Below are 20455 nucleotides of genomic sequence, written 5' to 3' on the forward strand. Positions count from 1 at the left end.
GGAAAAGCAGGGTGGTAAATTTGGGACAGGGAAATGCTGAGGGTGTTAAATAGAGCTGCAGGCTGGGTCAGGCAGGGCATGATCCAGGGATCCCTGGAGGCTGGGAGGGTGTTCTGGGGAAGGATTGCTGTGTTGTGCTGTTATATTCTGTTATATTCCTGTTATATTCTTCCTTAAGCACCTGCTCTGGCAGCTGGTGAGGTGGCAGGTACGACCTGCTGTGTCTGTGCTGTTATTGAGGTAAAATTCATCCTGCTCATGTTGATGTTCTGCTGAAAAAACCTGGATTCCTTCTCAGGAATTCTTTGAAGAGCATCATGTCCAAGGGCTGTGTCTGCCTGCCACTGCTTCCCTCACTGGAAGGCTTCTCCCTCCCAGATTGAAATCATGTTCTGAGTTCTGGTTGCCAGAGTACAACTCTTATCATGGTGGCAGCAGAGACAGAGCCCCGTCAGAGCTGCAGGCAGGGATGTGCTCAGCTCTGCATCCTCCTGGATGCCCCGCAGGAAGGGGCAGCCCCGCAGGGCGCTGCTGTGCCAAGGGCAGCCAGGTGGACCCAGATTTAATGAGGTTTTGTCTCACATGACTTCCTCCATCACAGGAAAGGAATGAACAGGTGGAGTGGTTTTAAAGCAGGTCACAGAATATTGGTAAGAGCTCCCCCTTTTAATTCTGATTTTAGGCGAGAAGCAAAGCCTGGAGTGGGAGGTTTTTCTGTGCCACAAAGGGCTCATGCTTTGCTGTCACCCTGTGAGCAGGGCCAGGAGCTCTGGGTTTCTCTTGCTCTCTCACCAGTAGAGAAGAGGAGGGCAGGGAGGGGATGGCTTGGTGCTAACTGGAGTGTTTTGGAGAGAAAATGCAAGACTGCAGGAGGGGGATATTTCACCACAGCCCAGGGAAACGACTCTCCAGGCTGGCGTGGTTTTGCTATCTGGGTGTTTCTGATTTCCCTGCACTTCTTGTCCTGTACTGAGATAAGAGAGAAGATGCTCCACGCCTTCCACTCCTCTGGCATCACTCCCACACCCATGAGTGACACTTCTTTCCCTCCAGCCCTGCTTTTCCCCCAGCAGACCATGCCCTGCAGTCCCATTCCTGTCTCCTTCCTCGAGCTGTGTCCCCACCAGGCTTTTTCCAGAGGCAAAAGTGGAAAACCAGCAATTCCCATCAGAGGAGATGGCACATCCTGTAAATATTTCAGGGAATAATCTCTCTGAAGACTCTTTTGGGACCTGGTGGCTCTTTAGGCTGTGTTTTGTTTGCCTTCTCTCTTTGCAGATGCTGCTCAGGGAAGGGGGAGGACAGGGAGCTTATGCTGAGTAACAAGAGGCAAAGGACCATGACATTGCTTGTTTTTGTTCAGTCAGGCTGAGCAGAGCTCACTGTGCTCTGAGGCTGGAGAATGCCTTTAAGCCTCTCCTGAGAAAAATGCTCAGCTCGTGTGCTCTGTTCTGACTCGCCTCCAGCTCTGGTGGAGCAGATAAAGCTCTGCTGAGGAGGGGCAGATGCTTCCAGCACAGCTTCCCACCCTGAGAGCTGCTGGCAAAGCCAACTCCTCTGCCCTGGCTGTGCTCTGGGGTTCATCTCCAGCTCCAGATTTTATTCCAAAGACCCCCCCAGGCACCCACACCCTGCATGGACACAGAGTGTGGGCTGTGCTGTTCTTCAGGTGCTCACGAGTGGGAGGGAGGAATTTGTGGTGCAGCTGAGGAGTAATTTAATATATGCACTTGTGTGGGGGGCTACATATGCATATAATCCTGTAACCACACATCACAGGCTTGGGAAATCTCTGGAAAATCCCAGGTCAGCCATTCTGTGTGCAATTGTAGCTTTTCTCTGCTTCTAACTCAGGCCTGAGGGTGGGAGCCTCTGTGTTCTTGTGCTGTTCATGCCTGATTGCTCTCCTGGGTGTGAGCACTGTGGGATGGGAGTGGGGAAGGTGTTCTTGGTGTTCTCTCCTGGCTGGAGATTATCAGGAAGATTAAAAGAGCAGGAGGTGTTCTGGGGCTGGTTGGAAATGCAAACCCGGTGTGTGGCACAGAGCAGAGTGGGGAGAGCAGTGCCAGGGTTCAAGGTTTTTTTCTCTTTCAAAAGCCATCATTTTGACTAATTTAAAAAATCCTGTGTGACATTCCTGTCTGTCCTTCCTGCCTCAGCACTGCTTCCTGCAGCTTTCCCATCTCCCCCATGCTTCAGACTGTGCTGAGCCTCCGCCTTTCTTTACACACATTTCCCCTTGCACTGAAAGAAATCTCTGTGGAGTTTCCCCTCTTCCCTCCTGCCTGTTGCAAGCACTGCACTTTCGGTCTCTGCCCAGAAAATGGGATGTCCAGAGAGGAGGGAACTGCTTCATTTTGGCTCTGGGGGCTGGGGTGGGGTTTGGCAGGAGGGAGCTGGCAGTTCTCTGGTGTTTCTGTGCTGGGGGATGTGTGAGCTCAGCACAGCAGGGAGGGTTTGATGTGCTCAAGCTCTGTGTGAGGGGGCCAAGGCCACCAGGCTGTGCCTGGCACAGCACACAGAGCTCAGTGTGGCAGCAGCAGATAGCAGGGGTGGCTGCAGCACCGCTGGGGAGTGAGGCTGGAAAAAACAGAGTTTGCTTGGGAACTCCAGCTCAGCTGGCAGGTGATACACCTGGCCTGCCATTGGATCTGATTCCTGCTTGCCAGCCAGCATTAAACACCTTATCTCTGCCCAGCAGGTGTGGTTTCAAAGCTGGCAAGTGTCTGTGCTGGGGACAAGCATTAATACCTGGGAATTTATGCATTAGGGCTTGTGAGACACTCGCTCTGCTGGAGAGCAAATCCAGCTGGTTAAAAGCTCAGTACATCAAGCCTAGTTCAGCATCCATTGAAATCCTTTGGCTGTGCCTGTCCCTTGGTGCTTTCCATTCATCTGAGCTACTGGGAGGACTCAGAACTGCTCAGCTGCAGAGTCTCTTTGGGGGATGTTTCTCCCATGAGCATCTGGAAGTTGGTTCTTGCTGCCTTTCCTGATCAGTTCAGAGGGATTTTCACTGAGCACTGATGTGACCATGCCAGGGACAGGAGCCACAGCAGGAGATCTGCTGCAAGAGGTGCTGTCTTGAGCATCAGAGGATGCAAACAAGCTGCTGTTGTAGGCTGGAGTTATAAATATCAGGCTATTATGGAGGCAGTTTTAATGAAGGAAATGAGTTGCCACTATTCATGCTGATTGTTGCGTGGGTTTTTGTTTGTTACCCCATTAAGAGGTTAAAAAAAGGCAACTGTAGCTTCTTTGTGTCCTTTGGAGTGGCTTTCTCTGTCAGAACTGCAGCTCTGGGGCTCTGGAGGTGGGGAGGCAGGGATTATTTTTACAGACAAGGCTTTTCTCTAGTTTGAAATGAAAAATCAGGACTGACAAAAGAGTGTCTGGCTTTTTTTTTTTCCTTTTCCAGAGTATACCATAAAATCTAAACTTCCAGCCTTGCCTTCAAGGTATCTGAAAGTATTTATTAGCTTCTGTTTTATGAGGGTGATGGGATGTTTTTATCACTGTCTGTGGGTGAGAGTCTGGCTGTTCCCACTGTGTGTGGTGCTGGCAGATCAGCTCTGTTTGCTTCTTCCAGGTGTGACTCCTGCCACCCCACCCCTGCCCAGGCTGGGGCCATGGCTGACATGATTTTTGGCAGTGGTTCGGGCCCCTGGGTTTGCCCCAATGACCGGCAGCTGGCCCTGAGAGCCAAGTGAGTTTCCCTTTTCCCTTTTCCCTTTTCCTTTTCCCCCTCAGCTCTGCCCTCACAGCTTTCCTGGTGTCTCTGGGCTCTTGGCCTCATCCTGCACCCCTGGGAGTCCATCCCACAGCTCTTCCCTGGGTGAAAGGAAGGGCTGGAGCATCCTAAATAAAATTGATGGCATCCCCCAGCTGCCAGCACCCTTTTGTTTTAGGAACTTGTCATTAGTTCTCGTTTTCCCCCAAAGTTAAAATTACTGCACAACCTAAGGACTAAAAGGATGGGGATGAGTCAAGCTCTAGAAGTGCATTTTTCTTGGGTGTTTTCATTCCCTGGCAGCTGGGACTGTGCCACCTCTGCCTTTTCCTGAACCCCTGGGCTCAGCTGCTGCTGCAGAGTGTTAGAAAATAGGGGAACACCCCATGGTCTGAGGGGGCTGCCTGGCTGAGCACCCCACTGCCACCTCCCCAGCCTGCAGAAAGCCTCAGCAAGGCAGTGGTGCCCAGCAGTGCATCCTCCTTGCAGCCATAAGTGTATCCAGTGACCTCCAAACCCCTCCTGAATGGTAATTAATTAATTGAGCTGTGAAAGCTCCTGCCTGTTGCCAAGTGAGCCAAGGAGAAGCATCAGCTGCTGCATGTGAGGCACAGGGGCTTTGCTGGAGTCCTCGTGTGAACCTGGGCCAGACCAAGGGAGGATGGTGCCAAAATTTGTGTTTCTAGGCGTGCCCAGAGGTTTGTGTGCTTGAACTGAGGGCACTGGGGATGTGGGATCCTGCAGGGAGGAGGTGATTGCTGTGTTTGGGAGTTTGCTCTTGGCATTTGTGGTGCCTGGCACCAGCAGCCATCCCTGTGAGGGGATCCGCAGGACAGGGTGCTGCTGCTTTATGGACAGACAGGAACAGGGGCTTAGAAAAACACAAACAGGAGCAGAAAGGGAGGGCAGAGGGCAGGGAGAGGCAGCACAGCACTCAGTGCTGCTGTGGAAATGTGCTCAGTGAGAGGAGCTTTGGGATTTAGGCCGTGGGTCTGCGTGCCTGGGCTGTGGGGCAGGGCAGGGGAAGATGAAACAGGAAAGCCTTAGAAATATGATTGCCTGGCAAAAGATTTTGAGAATATAGAAACGGATGGAAATATAGAAACAAGATTTTGAGATTATAGAAACAAGATGGAAATGAAAGCAAGCTTTGAGATACCTCAGTTACTGAGCAACTGGAAATCAATGATGTGGTAGCTGAAGGTCATCCCCTTTTGATGGAACAATACCCTCTGCTTGCAGACAGGTCCAAGGGGCAGAGCAGACCCTACTAGCTTGGCAGAAGGGGCCCAAAGAGGAGTTTTTAGGGTTTCCAAAGAGTAGTTTTTAGGCTTGGCAGAAGGGGTCCAAAGAGTAGGTTTTAGGGTTTAAAATATAACACAGTATGGTAATGTAATGATTCTTATAGGCTGTATGCAAATACTATAGGATTTGTACCTTATATTAGATTGGCTAGTGAGAATTAGAATATTCAGCACAGAAGATTTATGGTATTGTAAGGGGAACCTCGCTCTCTCATTTTCTCTTCACCATGCTCTTGCCTACTCTCTCTTTACCTCTCTGTCCATCTTTGGGGCCTGCTCTGAGCTGGCAGCTCCCAGCAGTGCCCTGCACCCACACCCTTTACAATAAACCCCAATTTCCATGACCTGGCTCCAGATTTCTCTGTTCTCCGTCCACCCCAACCATCCTCCAGGGCAGGGCAGGGGCTTTGTGCTTCCCTCTGCAGCTGAGTGCTGCCCTCCACCCCCTCCCACAGGCTCCAGACGGGCTGGTCAGTGCACACATTCCAGACTGAGAAGCAGAGGAAGATGCAGGCTCTGAGCCCCCAGGAGCTTGAGCTCATCCTGGGAGTCATCCGCAAGGCAGAGCAGCTGGACGTGGCGGAGCAGCAGCGCGTCGGGTACGGCCCCGTTCCTGCCCCCTTCCCTCCTTCCCTCCCCAGAAACGGCCAGCCCAGGCAGGAGTGGCTCTCCCAGCTGCCTGAGCTCAGCCTCCATCCCTCACAGCGTCCCTTAGCTCAGTGATTTTCCCCTCCCAAGCTGCTTGTTTGGAGGCGATGATTGCTGGGGAGGGCGTCGTGTTTTCCTTCTCGCTGAAGTCTTGTCATGCTTTGAGCCTTGGGGGCTGCTGAGGGTGCAGCCCTGACACAGTCCCTGGGAAATGCAGGTGGTGCTGGGTGAGGCAGGGGCTCTGGGAGAGGCTGGGCTGTGCCCAGGGCATGGATGGCTCAGGATCACTGCTAGCAGTGCAATCAGGTTGTCCCTTGTCCGCACCAGGCCCCTGGGATTTTGCCTGGAGCAGAGAATGAGTTTATGTTCTAGTTGGCTGAGCCCTCTGGATGGGGTTTGCTAGCTTCAGTTATTTAATTTGCAGGCATCCTTTTGCTGCTGCAGGTTCCCATTTGCTGTCAGTCCTGCTGGAGGTCTGGCCTGGGCTCTGTGTGTGATCATCCTGCCTTCAGAGGCAGGGAGCTGGGCAGCCCTGCAGCATTTCCCAGCAGTGTTTGTGTTCATGAGACAGAAATCCCAGGCACTCCCAGCCCCAGTCCAGCAGGCTGAGCTTCTCTGCTTCTCTGTGCTGAGCTCGTTAGTGAGGGCTAACGAAGAGTGGCAGTGTGTTTTTGTGATAAATGGGAGATCCCAGTGACCCTGAGGGCCTGCCTGCTCCTGTGTGCTTGCTGCTGGAGCTGCAGCAAGTGCTCCCCTTGCAGCTCCTGTGGTCAGGCATTCTCTGAAATGCCTTTTGTTCACTCCCAGGAGCTCTTTTGTGCCGGAGTCCAAGTCGAGGATCATAAATCCACTAATGATGGCTCTCTCTGGCTGTGCAGCCTGACCTCCCCACCACGGCAGCCCCTCTTTCAAACAGCCCTTGCCTTGCTCTCCAAGGGGCCCTGGTGGATGGGACATTAGCACTAATGAGAGTGGGATTCATGGATGGCAGGATCACTCCCTCCTGCTGCTGGTGCTGATGAACGGCCTGGCTGCTGCTGTCCCCCTCAGCAGATGGCCTGGAGGTTGCCAAGCAGTGATCTCATGGCCGAGCAGCCTTGCTCTGCATGCTCCCCACACCCTGCATCCTAATTGCCTGTCCCGCCTTCCTGCCCTCTCCCAGCCCTGCTGGTGCAGACATTGTCCATGCATATGTGCTTCTTGTCTTCCAGATGGGCTCTGGGAGGGAGCAGGGAGCAGTCACTGCCATTCCTGTGCCACAGCCAGGCTCATTTTGGTCTGATGGCTTCAGTCTGGCTCATTTTGGTCCTTGGCCTTTAGCCTGGCCTTCCTGCTTCTAATGGGACGTGGGCAAGTCAGTGCTGCCTTCAGGGAGATGGGAAATGGAGAGGGCTTGGCAGGTTTAGCTCCTTTGCCCCTTTCCCAGTGCTTTTTGACTCGCCCTGGTGTGAGGGCAAGACAATGTATAAAACTTAGACATTCACAAGTCATAGACAGAAGTAGATATGTGCTGTTTTGATGTCCCCACTTAAGTATATTGTGTAAAGATCTTCTCCAGCTACATTGAAATATAAGATTTCAAGACCCATATACAAGCTTTGGGTGCTGTAGAATACTATAGATCATATTGACTCCCCTTGGGGAAGGTATGCAAAAAAATTTCATTCAGGTAGCAATATTTTTACTGCTATTTTGTAGATTAGAAGTGTTTCTGTAATTTTTTTTCAACTAGTTCAACTAATTCAAATTTAGATTTCCTCACAAGAAATAATAACTTTAAACTACGGCAAACTTTTCTGAAATGTCCTTTTAGCATGCCAAATGTCAGTAATAAAGAAAATGAGTTGGTATGGACTTGGAGCTTTCCCTGCAGTGCTGTGACCGTGCTGTGCCTCCTGCCCGCAGGCGCCTGGTGGAGAGGCTGGAGAACATGAGGAGGAACGCCATGGGGAACGGCCTCTCGCAGTGCCTGCTCTGTGGGGAGATGCTGGGGCTGCTGGGCAGCTCCTCTGTCTTCTGCCGGGACTGCAAAAAGGTGGGTTTGCTCACACAGGCCTGTTCCTGGCAGCAGGACTCTCCAGGAAACGCCACCAGGCCCTCGGACAGCTCTGCAGGCTGATTTTATTGTCACTGGTGCTGTCAGACCGTCGAGTTTGCTGTGGCAGCCTGGTGATAACAAGAGATTGAGGATCCTGGTGATAGCAAGAGATTCCTCAGGGTCCTGGTGATAATAAGAGATTCCTCAGGATCCTGATAATGGCAAGAGATTCCTCAGGATCCTGGTGATAACAGGAGATTCCTCAGGATCCTGGTGATAGAAAGAGATTCCTCAGGGTCCTGGTGATAACAAGAGATTCAGGATCCTGGTGATAACAAGAGATTCAGGATCCTGGTGATAATAAGAGATTCCTCAGGATCCTGGTGATAATAAGAGATTCAGGATCCTGGTGAAGAGGAGGTTCAACAAACAAGAGGTTCCTCAGGATCCTGGTGATAATTAGAGATTCAGGATCTTGGTGATAGCAAGAGGTTCCTCATGATCCTGGTGATAGCAAGAGGTTCCTCATGATCCTGGTGATAGGAAGAGATTCCTCAGGATCCAAAGTGCCTGAGCTGCCCTCAGAGCTGGGATGGGCTCTGCCAGCCCCCTCTGCAATTCCCAGCTGGGATTTGTGGGGTTTGCAGCGTGGGACAAGGGGCAGGAATGTGCAGCCACCAGAGACAGCTCACAACAGATTCTCACAACAGATTTGCTGGCCCTCACTGCAAGGTCTGCCCTGAGACCTTCCAGGAGGACCCAAGTCTATCCTCAAGCTCCAAACCAGTGCAAGATTTCCATCCCTGAGCCTCAGGGAGTGCCTGTGTTGTGTGAGTTGTTGCTCTCCAGCACCCCAGGGATGGTCCCTGCTGCTCTTGGCTCCACAGCTGAGGGGTTCATCAGTATTTCTGTGGAGATTATGATCTCCAAGGCAACCACCTCACCCTGCCTCTGCTGGGAGGCTGCTTTTCCTGCTCTTGAAGCCCACCTTCCCTGGGGACTCACCTCTGGGGGTTCCTTCATGCCCGTGCATCTTCTGTGGAGAGGTGAGGGCACCTGCTGGGTGCTGGAGTGGTTCTGCTGGGTAAAACCTGCTGCTTTTACTAATTTTTTTAGTAAAAACTACCATGGACTGGTGGTTGGACCACGGGGGACAACCTTCGGTGGCCCTGCTGGCTTTTGTGGGACACAGCCCTCATGCAGAGCAGGTTCCTCCACTGGAGGTGACAGAAATCGCTGGGATTGTGCAGAAAATTCCTTCCAAGGCAGTGCCTGGGGAAGGAAACACAAATCTTGGAGCCCCTGGCTCCTAAACCATGGGGAAAGCAGCTTTTAGGGAAGGGGTGTGGGAGGAAGCAGCAGCAGGGGAGTGGAAGGTTGGGTTTGGATGGGAGCAGCTCTGGGAGCAGCGTGGTCTCTGTGCGCTGTGGACAACAAAGGGTTGGTGACAGGCAGGAGATTCTTGGCTGTTTCCTGTATTTCAGGCATGTGGAATAACAGGATGTGCTCTGTTCCTGCCTTCTTCCCCTGGCAGTTCTGCCCTCACCTTGTCAGGAGCCAGCTAAGTCACGTTGCCATGGGGCTTTTTAACCAATTTCCTGTGAACCCTGAGCACTATTGAGGAGGCAGAAGCTGCTTCAGGCACTTCCCAGCCCTGTCCCCTTGCAGGAGTGACCCTCAGCTGGTGGGACAGTGTGAGCCTGTCCCTGAGGAGGGCTGTGACCAGAAAACCCCAGAGAAAAGCTGGGGTTTTTTTTCTTTTTCATTTTTTTCTTTCTTTTTCTTGTTCTTGTTCTTTTTCTTGTTCTTTTTTTCTTTTTCTTGTTCTTTTTCTCTTTCTTTTTTCTCTTTCTTTTTTCTCTTTCTTTTTTCTCTTTCTTTTCTCTTTTTTTTTTTTTTTCTTTTTTCTCTTTCTTTTCTTCTTTTTCTTTTTTCTTTTTCTTTTCTTCTTTTTCTTTTCTTCTTTTTCTTTTCTTCTTTTTCTTTTATTTTCTTTTTCTTTCCTTCTTTTTCTTTCCTTCTTTTTCTTTTCTTCTTTTTTTTTTTTTTTTTTTCTTCTTCTTCTTTTTCTTCTTTTTTTAATTCCCTTTTGTCTGGAGTCTGTTGGGCAGTTCAGCAGCATTCACATCCAGGTTGATTTAAGTGAGCTCCTACTTTTCCAGGGTGCATTTTGCAGCTGCTTTCAGACTGGCTGCACTTTTCAGTGCTAGCCCAAGGCAATTCTGCCTGGGTGCCCTGGGCTTGTCCCCTTCTGCTTTTTAATGTTGTGCAGTGAACTCAGGGAACAGCCAGAACACAGAGCACAGAGTGAACTGCTTGTTCCCTCTTGTCCAGGGATATCCATCACTCATGGAGTGCTGTGTGCAATAAGCAATTTGTCAGGGAATTATGGATTTTTTAAAGTTCATATTTTTCTGGCAGGCACTGCTCTGGTACCGTGTCATTGCAGCACATTTAATTCAGTACCAGGAATTGTAATGATGCACCTGAAACACAGCAAAGCATTTACCTTCAGCAAGTCCCTGCTGCTGGACAGAGCTTCTGCACTTCTGATGGAACTTCTAAGTGCCACTTGCTGCTTTGGAAAGAATTCTTTTAATATTGGTTTTTATTATCTGGGAAATAATTATGGCAAGACAAAGGTGTGTGCAAAGATGTGTTAACAATAGCAGGAGTGAGACAAAGCCCAGGGTGCTTTACAATGCAGAGGGGATTGATGTCATGAGTAAAAAGGTGAAGGATGAGTGGGAGAGGAAAGTGCTTTGTCTTGTGTTTAATGAGAAATGGGGCTGCGTTTAATGCCCTTGATTTTTATGTCTTCTTCTTCTCAGAGGGGTTCTGAGTGATGCTCGATTTCCCAGCTACTCTGCAGAGGAGGGGAGGAGCAGGAAAACACCATTTTGATGTTGGGATTTTTCAGAATTCGTGGCTGGGAGTGAAATCGGTTGAGAATTTCCACTAGAGGGAGCGTTTGAATGTGCTATCCGTGTGGGGATTGGGATTTTGGAGGGTGTTTCAGGCTGAGCTGCTCCCTCGGGGCTTGGGTAGGGGGAGGGAGAGTTTGGGGTTTTTTAGGTGAGGTCTGTGACTGAATGTGCCAATGCCCCTTGGCTTGGGGAGCTCCATGCTGAGGGGTGATGCTCCAGGCTCAACAGGCTGCTCATCATCTCTCTGGGAGGATGAGGATGAGGGCACAAGTGTGGCCTGGCAGGGGATGGGGCTGGAAGAACCCACCCAGATCTCCATTCTGACCCCTGCTGCTGCCCCCTCCCAGAACATTTCTCTTTTCTCACTCATTCTTTCAGCAGGTACAATCCAGGAATTTAACCTTCTTCAGAATGACCGAATTTTAAATTAGATGGGGTGGGGAAGATGAGACCTTCATCCCTGGGCACAGGAGCAGCCTGGTGTGGGGGATGTGTGAATCTGGGGACATCCAATCCCCACGGATATCTCAGCAAGCTCTTGCTCTCCTCTTGTGAGTGGCTTTTCCTCTGTGAGGATCAAAGGATTCATCCCATTTCTCATCCAGGCTGCGCTGCCAGGGCTGATGGGCATCAGCTTCATTCTGTAATGTTGGGTGATTCAGGTTGTAAATGGCCTGGGATGCCAGCAGAGACAGCAGAAAGGGCTGTGCAGAGCCAGAGACATTCAGGAAATGTGCGTAACCACGGCCATGGCCACCAGCTAAACAGCCCCAGATCAAGGAGAGAGTGCTGAGATGGAGGGGAAAACGTGGGATTCAACACTTGTGTGTGAGAGGAGGGAGGAGAACACTCCCAGTCTTGCACTTGTGCCTGCTTCCAGCTGCTTTCCACACCAGAGACTGGGGGATTCAGGGGAACAAAAAAGCAGCTCTGGAAATTCACCTGTGGGTGATGGGGTTTGGTTTGCCCTGCCCAGTTCTCTCCTCTCCCTGGGGTCAAGGACTGAGCTGTGGGTTCACCTTTGTCTCCTGTCCTTACAGCCCTGCAGCACCTTCCTGCAGGCAGTGCTTCTCCAGGAAAAACAGGGAATTTGTGCCATGCTTCAGGTTGTTAAGGAGAGCAACACAGAGCTGTTGCTTCTCAACCTTCTCTCCCCCAAGGGCTGTGGGGAGCTGCTAACACCACCTCTCTTTTTTTTTGTTTTGTTTTTTCTCCTTTTTTTTTCTCTCTCCTTGTTTCAGAAAGTTTGCACCAAGTGTGGGATAGAAACTGTTGGAGCCCAGAAACGTCCCCTGTGGCTGTGCAAGATCTGCAGTGAGCAGAGAGAGGTAAAGCTCAGCTGTGGGGAGCTGGGGCTCAGCAGCACCCACCTGCCCAGCCCAAAGCTGTGCACAGCATGTGTGGGCTCTTCCCTGGGCCTTGCAAGGCAGAAAATGGGATTTGGGAGGCTGGCCTGGAGGCCAGGCAGGCTCAAACACACACAGTGCTGACAACTTTGTTTTGTGAGGGGGTGAAGGGGAAAAAGCACACTTGGAGCCTGACTTTGTGGGATTTTTCTAGCTCTGGCCATATAGAAGTTGTTCCCTTACACCCTTTCCCTCCTCACTCTGTGGCAAACAAACTTGACTAACTGGTTTTTTTTAATACAGCTTGAGAGATGTGGAGCATAACTGCAATATTTGCCCCACTAAAAATAACTAGAATTGCAGCCTGTAAATCTGTTTTCCTCCCTGCCTGCAAAATCCCCATAACTTGCCAGTGTGTGAGACTTCTAATGCAGGTCTCTAAATTTTTATATCCTTTATCCTTGACTTTACACTGCAAAAAAAGAAAAATAAAGTAATGGTCTGCCTCAATTCTTGTCTGCCAGCCAGCATCCCCCAGCATCAGGGCTCTGAAGTGAAGTCTGTGAATTTGTTCTGTGATTACAGATGGATTTTCACTTGTTCCCATCAATTTATTCTGGGCTTTGGCTTGTGGTCCTTGAGCATCAATCCAGTCCAGCTATTTCAGACCAAGCTGTACCCAGCTGTGTAACCTGGGTGCTCTGCTAAATCAATTTTTGAAGTGTAGTGAGAGTGTTTGTGCAGCTGTTGGAGGTGCTGAATTTTTTTCTTTAATTAGTTGTGGAAACTTTGGATTGCTTAGGTTTTACATTGGAGGGATGTTTTTTTGTGTGGGAGCACCCACAAAGTCCATGTTCAGGTGAAATGAGGGGTACGTGGATGCTGATAATTTAAATTACCAGCAGCAGTGTGGGTAGGGCAGGAAGAGAGCATTCCAGCTCCCTGGATTTTGATAACAATTTGATACACTGAATCATCTAGATGTTTTGAATTCCAGATAGAGATCCCAAAATAGAGACTGAGGCAGGTGCAGGTATTCTCTGTGCTCTGCAGGGAAACGCAGGGACTAAAATTTGCTTTATTTCCTTTGTCCTCTTGGGTTTTTTTCAATCTCTCTGTACCACTGTGAGTTTTTTCCTATTTCTTAAAAAATAATAAGTAACCTGCTCAGTGGGCAGAGAATATTGATGTGTCCAGCACGTGTTATGTGTGGCCAGAGTGTGAGGGTGTGATAACCTTCAGCACCCACTCTGTGAGCCCTGAGATGCAGCCAAAGTGCATCCCTGAGGAAAATGGATGGACCTTTCCTTCTTAGACTAAATCATAGCCTCAGCTTGCCTCTCAACCCTTAGCTTCTGCTTTATTTTCCAATTCCCTTTAAGGTGGGTTCAAGTCTGTCTCCTTTTTTATTTATGCTGCTGCTGGTGCCCTGCACAGGAGGAGGTTGGGAGAGTCACAGGGAGGGCACACAGACATCAAATCATCCATCCCCTGTGTCTTCCTACATGCCCTGCCTTTATTTTGGGGGTCTGGGAACTGAGAATTAGAGAAACCTTGGCCAAGGAAGTTGAGGTAAATCAGAATAAATGTGGCCCAGCAGGATCTGAGGCTGCTGGGGTTGGGCATGCCATGCACCAGCTAACAGCTGCAGCCTGTGGCAGTGTCCACACTTCTTCATCCCCTCATTTCCCAGGTTATTATTTAGCCCTGCAGGCTGGAATTAAGCCAGCAGAACTTTAGTGACACATCAGGGTTGAGATCAGGGTTAGAGTCCCTCCTTTTGCAGTGCTGGCCTTGGTTGTGATTAAACCATCACACAGCCTGGGTCAAAACCAACCCCACAAGCTGTGGGAACATCAGTTCTCCTCCAGTCAGAGCCCAGTGCTGGGTGCCCACAGATCCCTCTGGAATCCCAGCCTCAGCCCCTGTGCTGCTCTCTGTTCCCTTGGGAGGCTCCTCTGGGAGGGCTGTGCTGCAGAGCCACCAGCTGCTCTGGCACCTTCTTATTTCTGGGGAGGGGAGGGATGGGCTCTGCCTGCTGATTCCCGGCATTCTGGCTGCATCCAGGCATCCCAGACAGAGCAGAGGGGATGGGCAGGCTGAGGGGCTGTGTCTGCAAAGGGAACATCCCCCAGGCAGCCCCACACCAGCAGTGCATCCTGCAGTAAAGCAGACCTCACCTGCATCCCTCCAGAGGCATCTGTCCCAGCTGTTTGCGGAGGGAGCTGTGGAAAACCCTCCTTTGTTTTTCCAGGATTCTGGGGGTGTTTTCCATTGCTGTGGATGCTGTGGATTGTGGTTCAGTGCTCCTGCTAGCAAAGGTAGAAGCAAATTCAGCCACGCTCACATTCTGAGGGCAAGAATCTCCCTTCCTCCTCCCCTCCTCTTGTGCCTTGCTTTGATCTTGCTGCACCTCTGGCTGATCCCCTGGCTCCCTCCTGCTCCTGCAGGATCTGTGGGAGCTCAGGGATGCTGATCCCTGCCTGCAGCTGTGGGTTTGCAGTGGAACTCCCCTGGAAATGAGGTCCCAGGGCAGAGAAAGGAGCAGCTCCTGCAGTGCAAAGGAGCTGGTGGCAGCCCCAGAGCTTGCCTGGCAGCAGAGCTGCAGGTAAATCCACAGCTGGAAGGATTCCCTGCACACCAGCACTGCCCATCCTGAATTAGCTGTGCCTGGCTGAAATCTGCCTCTCACCTCCTGGCCTGAAGGGGAAAAGGGACCTGCTGGGTTGTGTCACATCCCTGCCCAGCCCTTTAACTCTCTGCACAGCCTTATTTTGACTGGTAGCACCAGATTCTGCAGAGCACCTTCCTCAATTACCCCTTATACATATATTTTATATATATATATATCCATAATGAGCGATGCTATCATTGTAATTAAATCCTCTTGGAAGCATTTGTGCACATTTACATTTGAATTGACACATCCAGAATTGTAGGGATAATGAAAGCAGTTCCAGTGGGGTGGGGGGAAAGCTTTTTTTTAAAACTGCCTTGAATATGAAAAAGAGTGTCAGCTACCTGGGACGTGTTAAAAGTTTTAATTTGCCCTCTCTGCTTCACTTTCGTTTTTATTCCTTCTCCTTCACTACACAGCATTTTCATGGCTGCATTTCTCAGTTTATCACACAAAGATTTTTGTGCTGGAGGAGCAGAGTCATCTCCTCCTCTTTTGCCCCCGGGGCTTCCCTTGTCAAATATCCACTCCTACCACTTGGAACACTGTAATGCAGCATAGCTTGGGGTTATTCCTGCCTGGCATGACGATTTCCTGGCAAAACACCCCAGGAATGGAGAGGGGTGTTTATTTTGAGTGACTCTGGATTGAATGGGAGCGATGTGCACCTGTTTGCAATTGAAAGAACTCATCAATAGCCTCTGCCATATTATTTTGGGGGTGGCAGCGAGTAGTTAGACTCAAAATAGTGTTCTCTAGAATAGAGGGGGGAAAAAAAAGAGGCCTGATTGAAAGGGGGATGATAAATGGTTGAAGGCTGGCAGGCACTGCAGCTCGAGGAACGTCGGGGTCAGGGGGGCGATGGATTTTGCTATTCCAGAAACAAAGCTGGGAATGGTAATTCCACTGCCTTTTAATTTCCTTCATCCTCAAGTGCCCAATGTGGGAGTCGACAGCAGCTTGCTGTAAATAATGTAATTGGAAATCTCTGTGTTATGGAAAAGCAGATGAATGCAAATAACGAGGCTGAGGAGCTCTGGCTCTCTCTCTCTCTCTCCCCGTGCTGCCAGCGGCGTTTGGAGGGCTGGGACAGGGGGGCTGTGTGGGGATGTGCTGCAGGCAGGACCTGCCAGCAGGGTCCTGCATCTGCTGGTGCCTTTTTCCTCGCTGTAGCCCGCAGGAAGCTGCTTCCCCACCTTTTGGTGTTGCTGGTGCCAGCATGGCAGGGTACAAGTGGGTGGTTTTCCTCTCCCCAAGCCCAGGTTGCTGTGAAGGAAAGGGCTGCAGGGTGGTGTGACCGTGTTCACAGGGGTCTCAGGTTGAGGGAAGAGAGGAGGATCTGACTCCATGTTTCAGAAGGCTTGATTTAGTATTTTATGATATATATTACATTAAAACTATACCAAAAGAATAGAAGAAAGGATTTCATCAGAAGGCTGGCTAAGAATAGAATAAGAAAGAATGATAACAAAGGCTCTGTCTCGGACTCTCTGTCCGAGCCAGCCAGGCTGTGATTGGCCATGAATTAGAAACAACCACATGAGACCAATCACAGATGCACCTGTTGCATTCCACAGCAGCAGATAATCATTGTTTACATTTTGTTCCTGAGGCCTCTCAGCTTCTCAGGAGGAAAAATCCCAAGGAAAGGATTTTTCATAGAAGATGTCTGCGACAGGGTGGGAACACTGCATGGCACGAGCAGGAGGTGGTGGAGCAAAATGTGGCTTTGCAGCAAAGATCTTTTCTAAGTGTTGGAACTCAGTACATCCCTCTGAGTGTCCAGATTTGCCAGGGGGCTCAGAGACCCTGGCAGGCAGCCCAGAGCACCTGCAGGCTTGATTATGACCCATGGAACAAGTTGCCAGCTTTGTACGAGGACCTGGAAAGTCACAGAAGTTTAAATAGTATAATAATAAAATTATCACAGTGTGAAAATGTAGATTTTGGGATTTTTGGTATGGGGGTTTTGGAGACAAGATGGAGGAACTTGGGCGTGTCCAGCCTTTCTCCCTCTTCTTCTTGGTCTCCATTTTCTGCAGTGATGTTGGCACTTTGGGATTGGTTTAGAATAGAAGTGCACTGTCTAACACAGGTGATAGGCATTGGGAATTAAGTGTAAATATGTTATATGTAGTTTGTAGTATAAAAGGACAACACCACCTTGGGGGCGGTCAGAGTGCTGCTGGCTGCCCTGCTGAGCAGATCTCAGCTGGGCAGAAAGAAAATTTTATAGATAAGAATTTATAAACAACTTCCAGACCAAAAACTGAAGAGCTCTGACTGGATCTAAGCAGGGGTTTGGTGAGGAGGACTCTGGGGAGGCTGCAAGTGTTTGTTGTGATTCCCTCAGCTGTGATCCACCTCTTTATCAGCAAGCCCTAGTGTTTTCCCTGCTCAGGAGCTTGTTTTAGCACTTGTGTGCTCAGAGCAGCAGCAACATGAGTCTCACCAGGGCCCAGTGATTCTGTGTCAGGTCCCATTTCCAGGCTGCTCTTGGAAATGCTCGATAAAATCCCCATCTGCTTCTGCGTGTGTCACTCCATAGCTGCAGTGATGGCTTGATGCAGCTTTAATGGGAATATTATCAGGGTTATAAAAGGCATTTGTCTGTCATGGCCACGGCTGTCCCTCTCCCTGGTGACATTCCAGCTCCACCCCAACTCAGACTGCTGTGGGGAACAAATTCCACCTTAATGTCCGCTGGTGGGAGCAGCATCCTCCCTTCCTTGGCAAGAGTAAACTCCTGCTGATGAACAAGAATTTTATTCTCAAGGCTCTGTTACAGATGTATTAATCTAAAATCAAGCAAGGACTTTGCTGTCTGGCCATCAATCAAATGCCATCAATAGCAGTCAGCAACATCAAACATGGAGTTTTGATCCAAGGATGCTCAGAGTGCCCCATGTGCAGAGCAGGATGTGATCCCTGGTCCTTTGGGATGGGCTGTGCTGCAAACCTGGAGGGGCAGAGGGACTGAATCCATCCAGGGGAGAGCATCTTGCTGCAGCTATTTCAGAGCTGATTTCAAAACAATTTCACTGCTGCCATAACGGGACCAAACTCTATTAGAAGCACCAATTTAAAGGGAATATGTATGCAGAGAATCAATTTTAGAGTAGTATTAGCACACCAGAGCTGGGTGTGTTATGTCATTAACTCTTTCTGTAACGACTTGCTTTGGGGTAGTGAGGAACCTGGGGGTGCCCAGCCTTTGTTCCAGCCACCCATGCTGTGTCTGATTGGTTTTATGGTGTGTCTAAATTGGAGCTAGCCTGAAGATAATAGGTCTCTCCAGTGCTTCAAATTAAATTACAGATGTTGCAAGGTCTGTTCAGAGAGTGACTGTACCAGAGGGCTGTTTCCTCCCCAGCAGCTCATCCAGGGAAGGTGTGTGCGCCAGATCCCAGCGTGTGTCAGGGAGGGACAATTCCCAACCCTGTCCCTGTTCTCCTGCTGTGCCCTGTGGGTGCAGCTGCTCCCAAAACCTCCAGCCCTCCTCAGGGACCCCTGGGCTTGCCCATCCTGCAGCTCCTGCACGGGCCACGTGTACCTGAGCTCTGTGCAGAGATGTCTGTCCCACACTTCAAAATCTGTTGCATTTCCTGACTCTCAGCAAGCAGAGCCCGTTCCTGCAGGGTCCCTGTGCTGCTCTGCCATGTGCTGCTTGACACACTGCACCGACTGCTGGGAGTCCCCACGTGCCAGCAGAAGGGACAGAAGGAGCTGTGTCAGCCTGTGCCTTGCCTGGCTGGGTCACTTTGGCTGTTGGCACAGAGCAGAAGGAGCTGCTGAGGTGTCCTGCCTGCCAAACCCCCTCTGCGGAATTACAACTTGCAGTTTCTTGGGGAAATTGGCTTCCCAGCTTTTTTTTCCTGGGTGGCAGACTCACCCTCCTGCTGGGTGGTTACTCCTGCTGGGTGGTTTCCCAGCAGGAGAACGTTGGAGGAGCTGTGGGATGCTCTCACCTGCTGCTTTGCAGACCCTGCTGTGATGCACGAGCCTCCCTCCTTGCACGTGTGCTGGGTCACAGCACTGCTCCGCTTGCTCCTCCTGCTGGGTGGATTTCTTTAAAAGCCACATTCCCAGCTCCCCCTCTGCATTCAGATCACCTGCACTTGCCTTTCAGCACCCCAAACACAGAGATGTGAGCTCTCTTGGTGGCTCTGGGAGCCAGGCAACCAGCAGTGTAGAGGTGCTGCTGCTGTCCTGCTTTTTGAATGTCAGATTTTGTCGCTACAGGTGTCCTCCTGAATGTCAGCTTTTGTCACTGCCCTCTGCTTTCATTAAGCTCTAAAGGCAAGTTGCAAATGTATTGCTGCAATTAGAGATATCTTCCTTTGCACCCACTGCCATCATGATGAAACTGTGTGTAAAGTGCTTTGGGAACTTGGAGTGGGAGCACTGATGATCTCCTCCACTCTGAGCAGAAGTGCAAGAAGTAAAAAATGATATTTTTACTATATTAATTTATTTTTGCCCTGGCTGTGTCATTAGCTCATTATCAGGCTGCTGGGAGGCACACAAGAATTAGGTTTGTAAGAGGCCATTTCTCTTTGTCTGAGCTGCCACCCTTCTCCCTTCCCCTGGCTTACAGCAGGCTTTATATTAAATATACCTAATAGAGTGCCTTCATCATAAGCTGCATTAAAGCTAAATTGGAGAGGAGAGGCTGTTCTTACAGCAGATATTACAGTTTGGTGCTCGAGGTCCATTTCCTGCTGCAGGTTCAGGTTATTTGAGAGGAGTTCTTGTTCTGGGCTTTTCAAGCTCGTTACACGACCTGGCTTGGCCTGAATTGCTCTGTGGGATGAGCACTGGGGTTGTGCTGTAGGTCCAGCATGAGGCAGCACTTCTGCCATCACCTTCTACTCCTCCTTCCATCTGCTGCTTCCTCCCAGCTGGGGTTTTTCAGCTGTGGAAGGAGGACAGAGATGAATCCGAGCAGGAATTTGGGATCAGAGCGAGCGGCTTGGTGGGGAGCTCATTCTGCTGTAAAAACCCAGCTTAAGGTGTCCTGTCTGTGTCTCTGGCAGGTCTGGAAGAGGTCTGGGGCGTGGTTCTACAGAGGGCTGCCCAAGTACATCACACCTCTGAAGAGCAGCAGCAGCAGCAGAGCCCTGGAGCTGCAGGGCCAGCCCGAGAGCGTCGGGAGCAGCCGCTCCTTCACCTGGGCCAGGGGAAAAGGTTGGTTGTGCCACCCAAAAAACAGGTGGGAGAAGGAGCTGCCTTCTCCTCTTGCTTCCCAGCAGTCAGGGAAGTTCTCTGTTAGGGGTGTTGTCCCACAAGGTGTGGTGTGTGCCCCACATGGATGTTGAAGTTTCGTGGTTTTTGGAGGATTCACTGATGTTGAAGTGCACGTTGGTGGGCCAGATTAGTCCCAGTCCTCCTGGAGTACCTGTCCTTCAGTCCAGCCCTGCTCTCCTCCATTCCTTTCAGCCCTCACCCCACTGTTTTTCATTCCTTCTCCTTCACTACACAGCCACGGAACAGAGAGCTGCCTGAGGAGCTGCTCCTGCTGAACTCCAGGGGCTGTGCCACTGCTGGCCAGCACTGTGCAGCCAGGGCTGCCCCAAAACTGGGGCTGTGCCACTGCTGGCCAGCACTGTGCAGCCAGGGCTGCCCCAAAACTGGGCTCATTCCCTTCCTCCTTGCTCCTCACTTCTGCTGCTCTGCCGGGCAGATTCCCTCACTGTGAGCTGGGTTAGGAATTGCTCTGCCAGCATGTGAGTGCTGCAGAATCAGAGCTGCTGCCAGTTCTGCTTTGATTTCCTTTCTCTCTGTG

At 50.5% G+C, this 20455-nt stretch overlaps 1 protein-coding gene across 2 annotated transcripts in view; it reads left to right on the forward strand.

Moving 5' to 3' along the window:
• The window catches only part of RPH3AL (rabphilin 3A like (without C2 domains)), a 39462-nt gene that overhangs the window by 3979 nt on the left and 15028 nt on the right, over positions 1-20455 (forward strand). For both annotated transcript variants that reach the window (XM_030962925.1, XM_030962926.1), the window contains exons 2-6: positions 3590-3706; positions 5490-5633; positions 7588-7717; positions 11889-11975; positions 19707-19857. In XM_030962925.1, the coding sequence (XP_030818785.1) occupies positions 3630-3706; positions 5490-5633; positions 7588-7717; positions 11889-11975; positions 19707-19857 (589 nt within the window). In that variant the 5' untranslated portion in view covers positions 3590-3629. The remainder of the gene's footprint in view (positions 1-3589; positions 3707-5489; positions 5634-7587; positions 7718-11888; positions 11976-19706; positions 19858-20455) is intronic.

Source organism: Camarhynchus parvulus, chromosome 19 (genome assembly GCF_901933205.1).
Source record: "Camarhynchus parvulus chromosome 19, STF_HiC, whole genome shotgun sequence".
Lineage (NCBI taxonomy): Eukaryota > Metazoa > Chordata > Aves > Passeriformes > Thraupidae > Camarhynchus > Camarhynchus parvulus.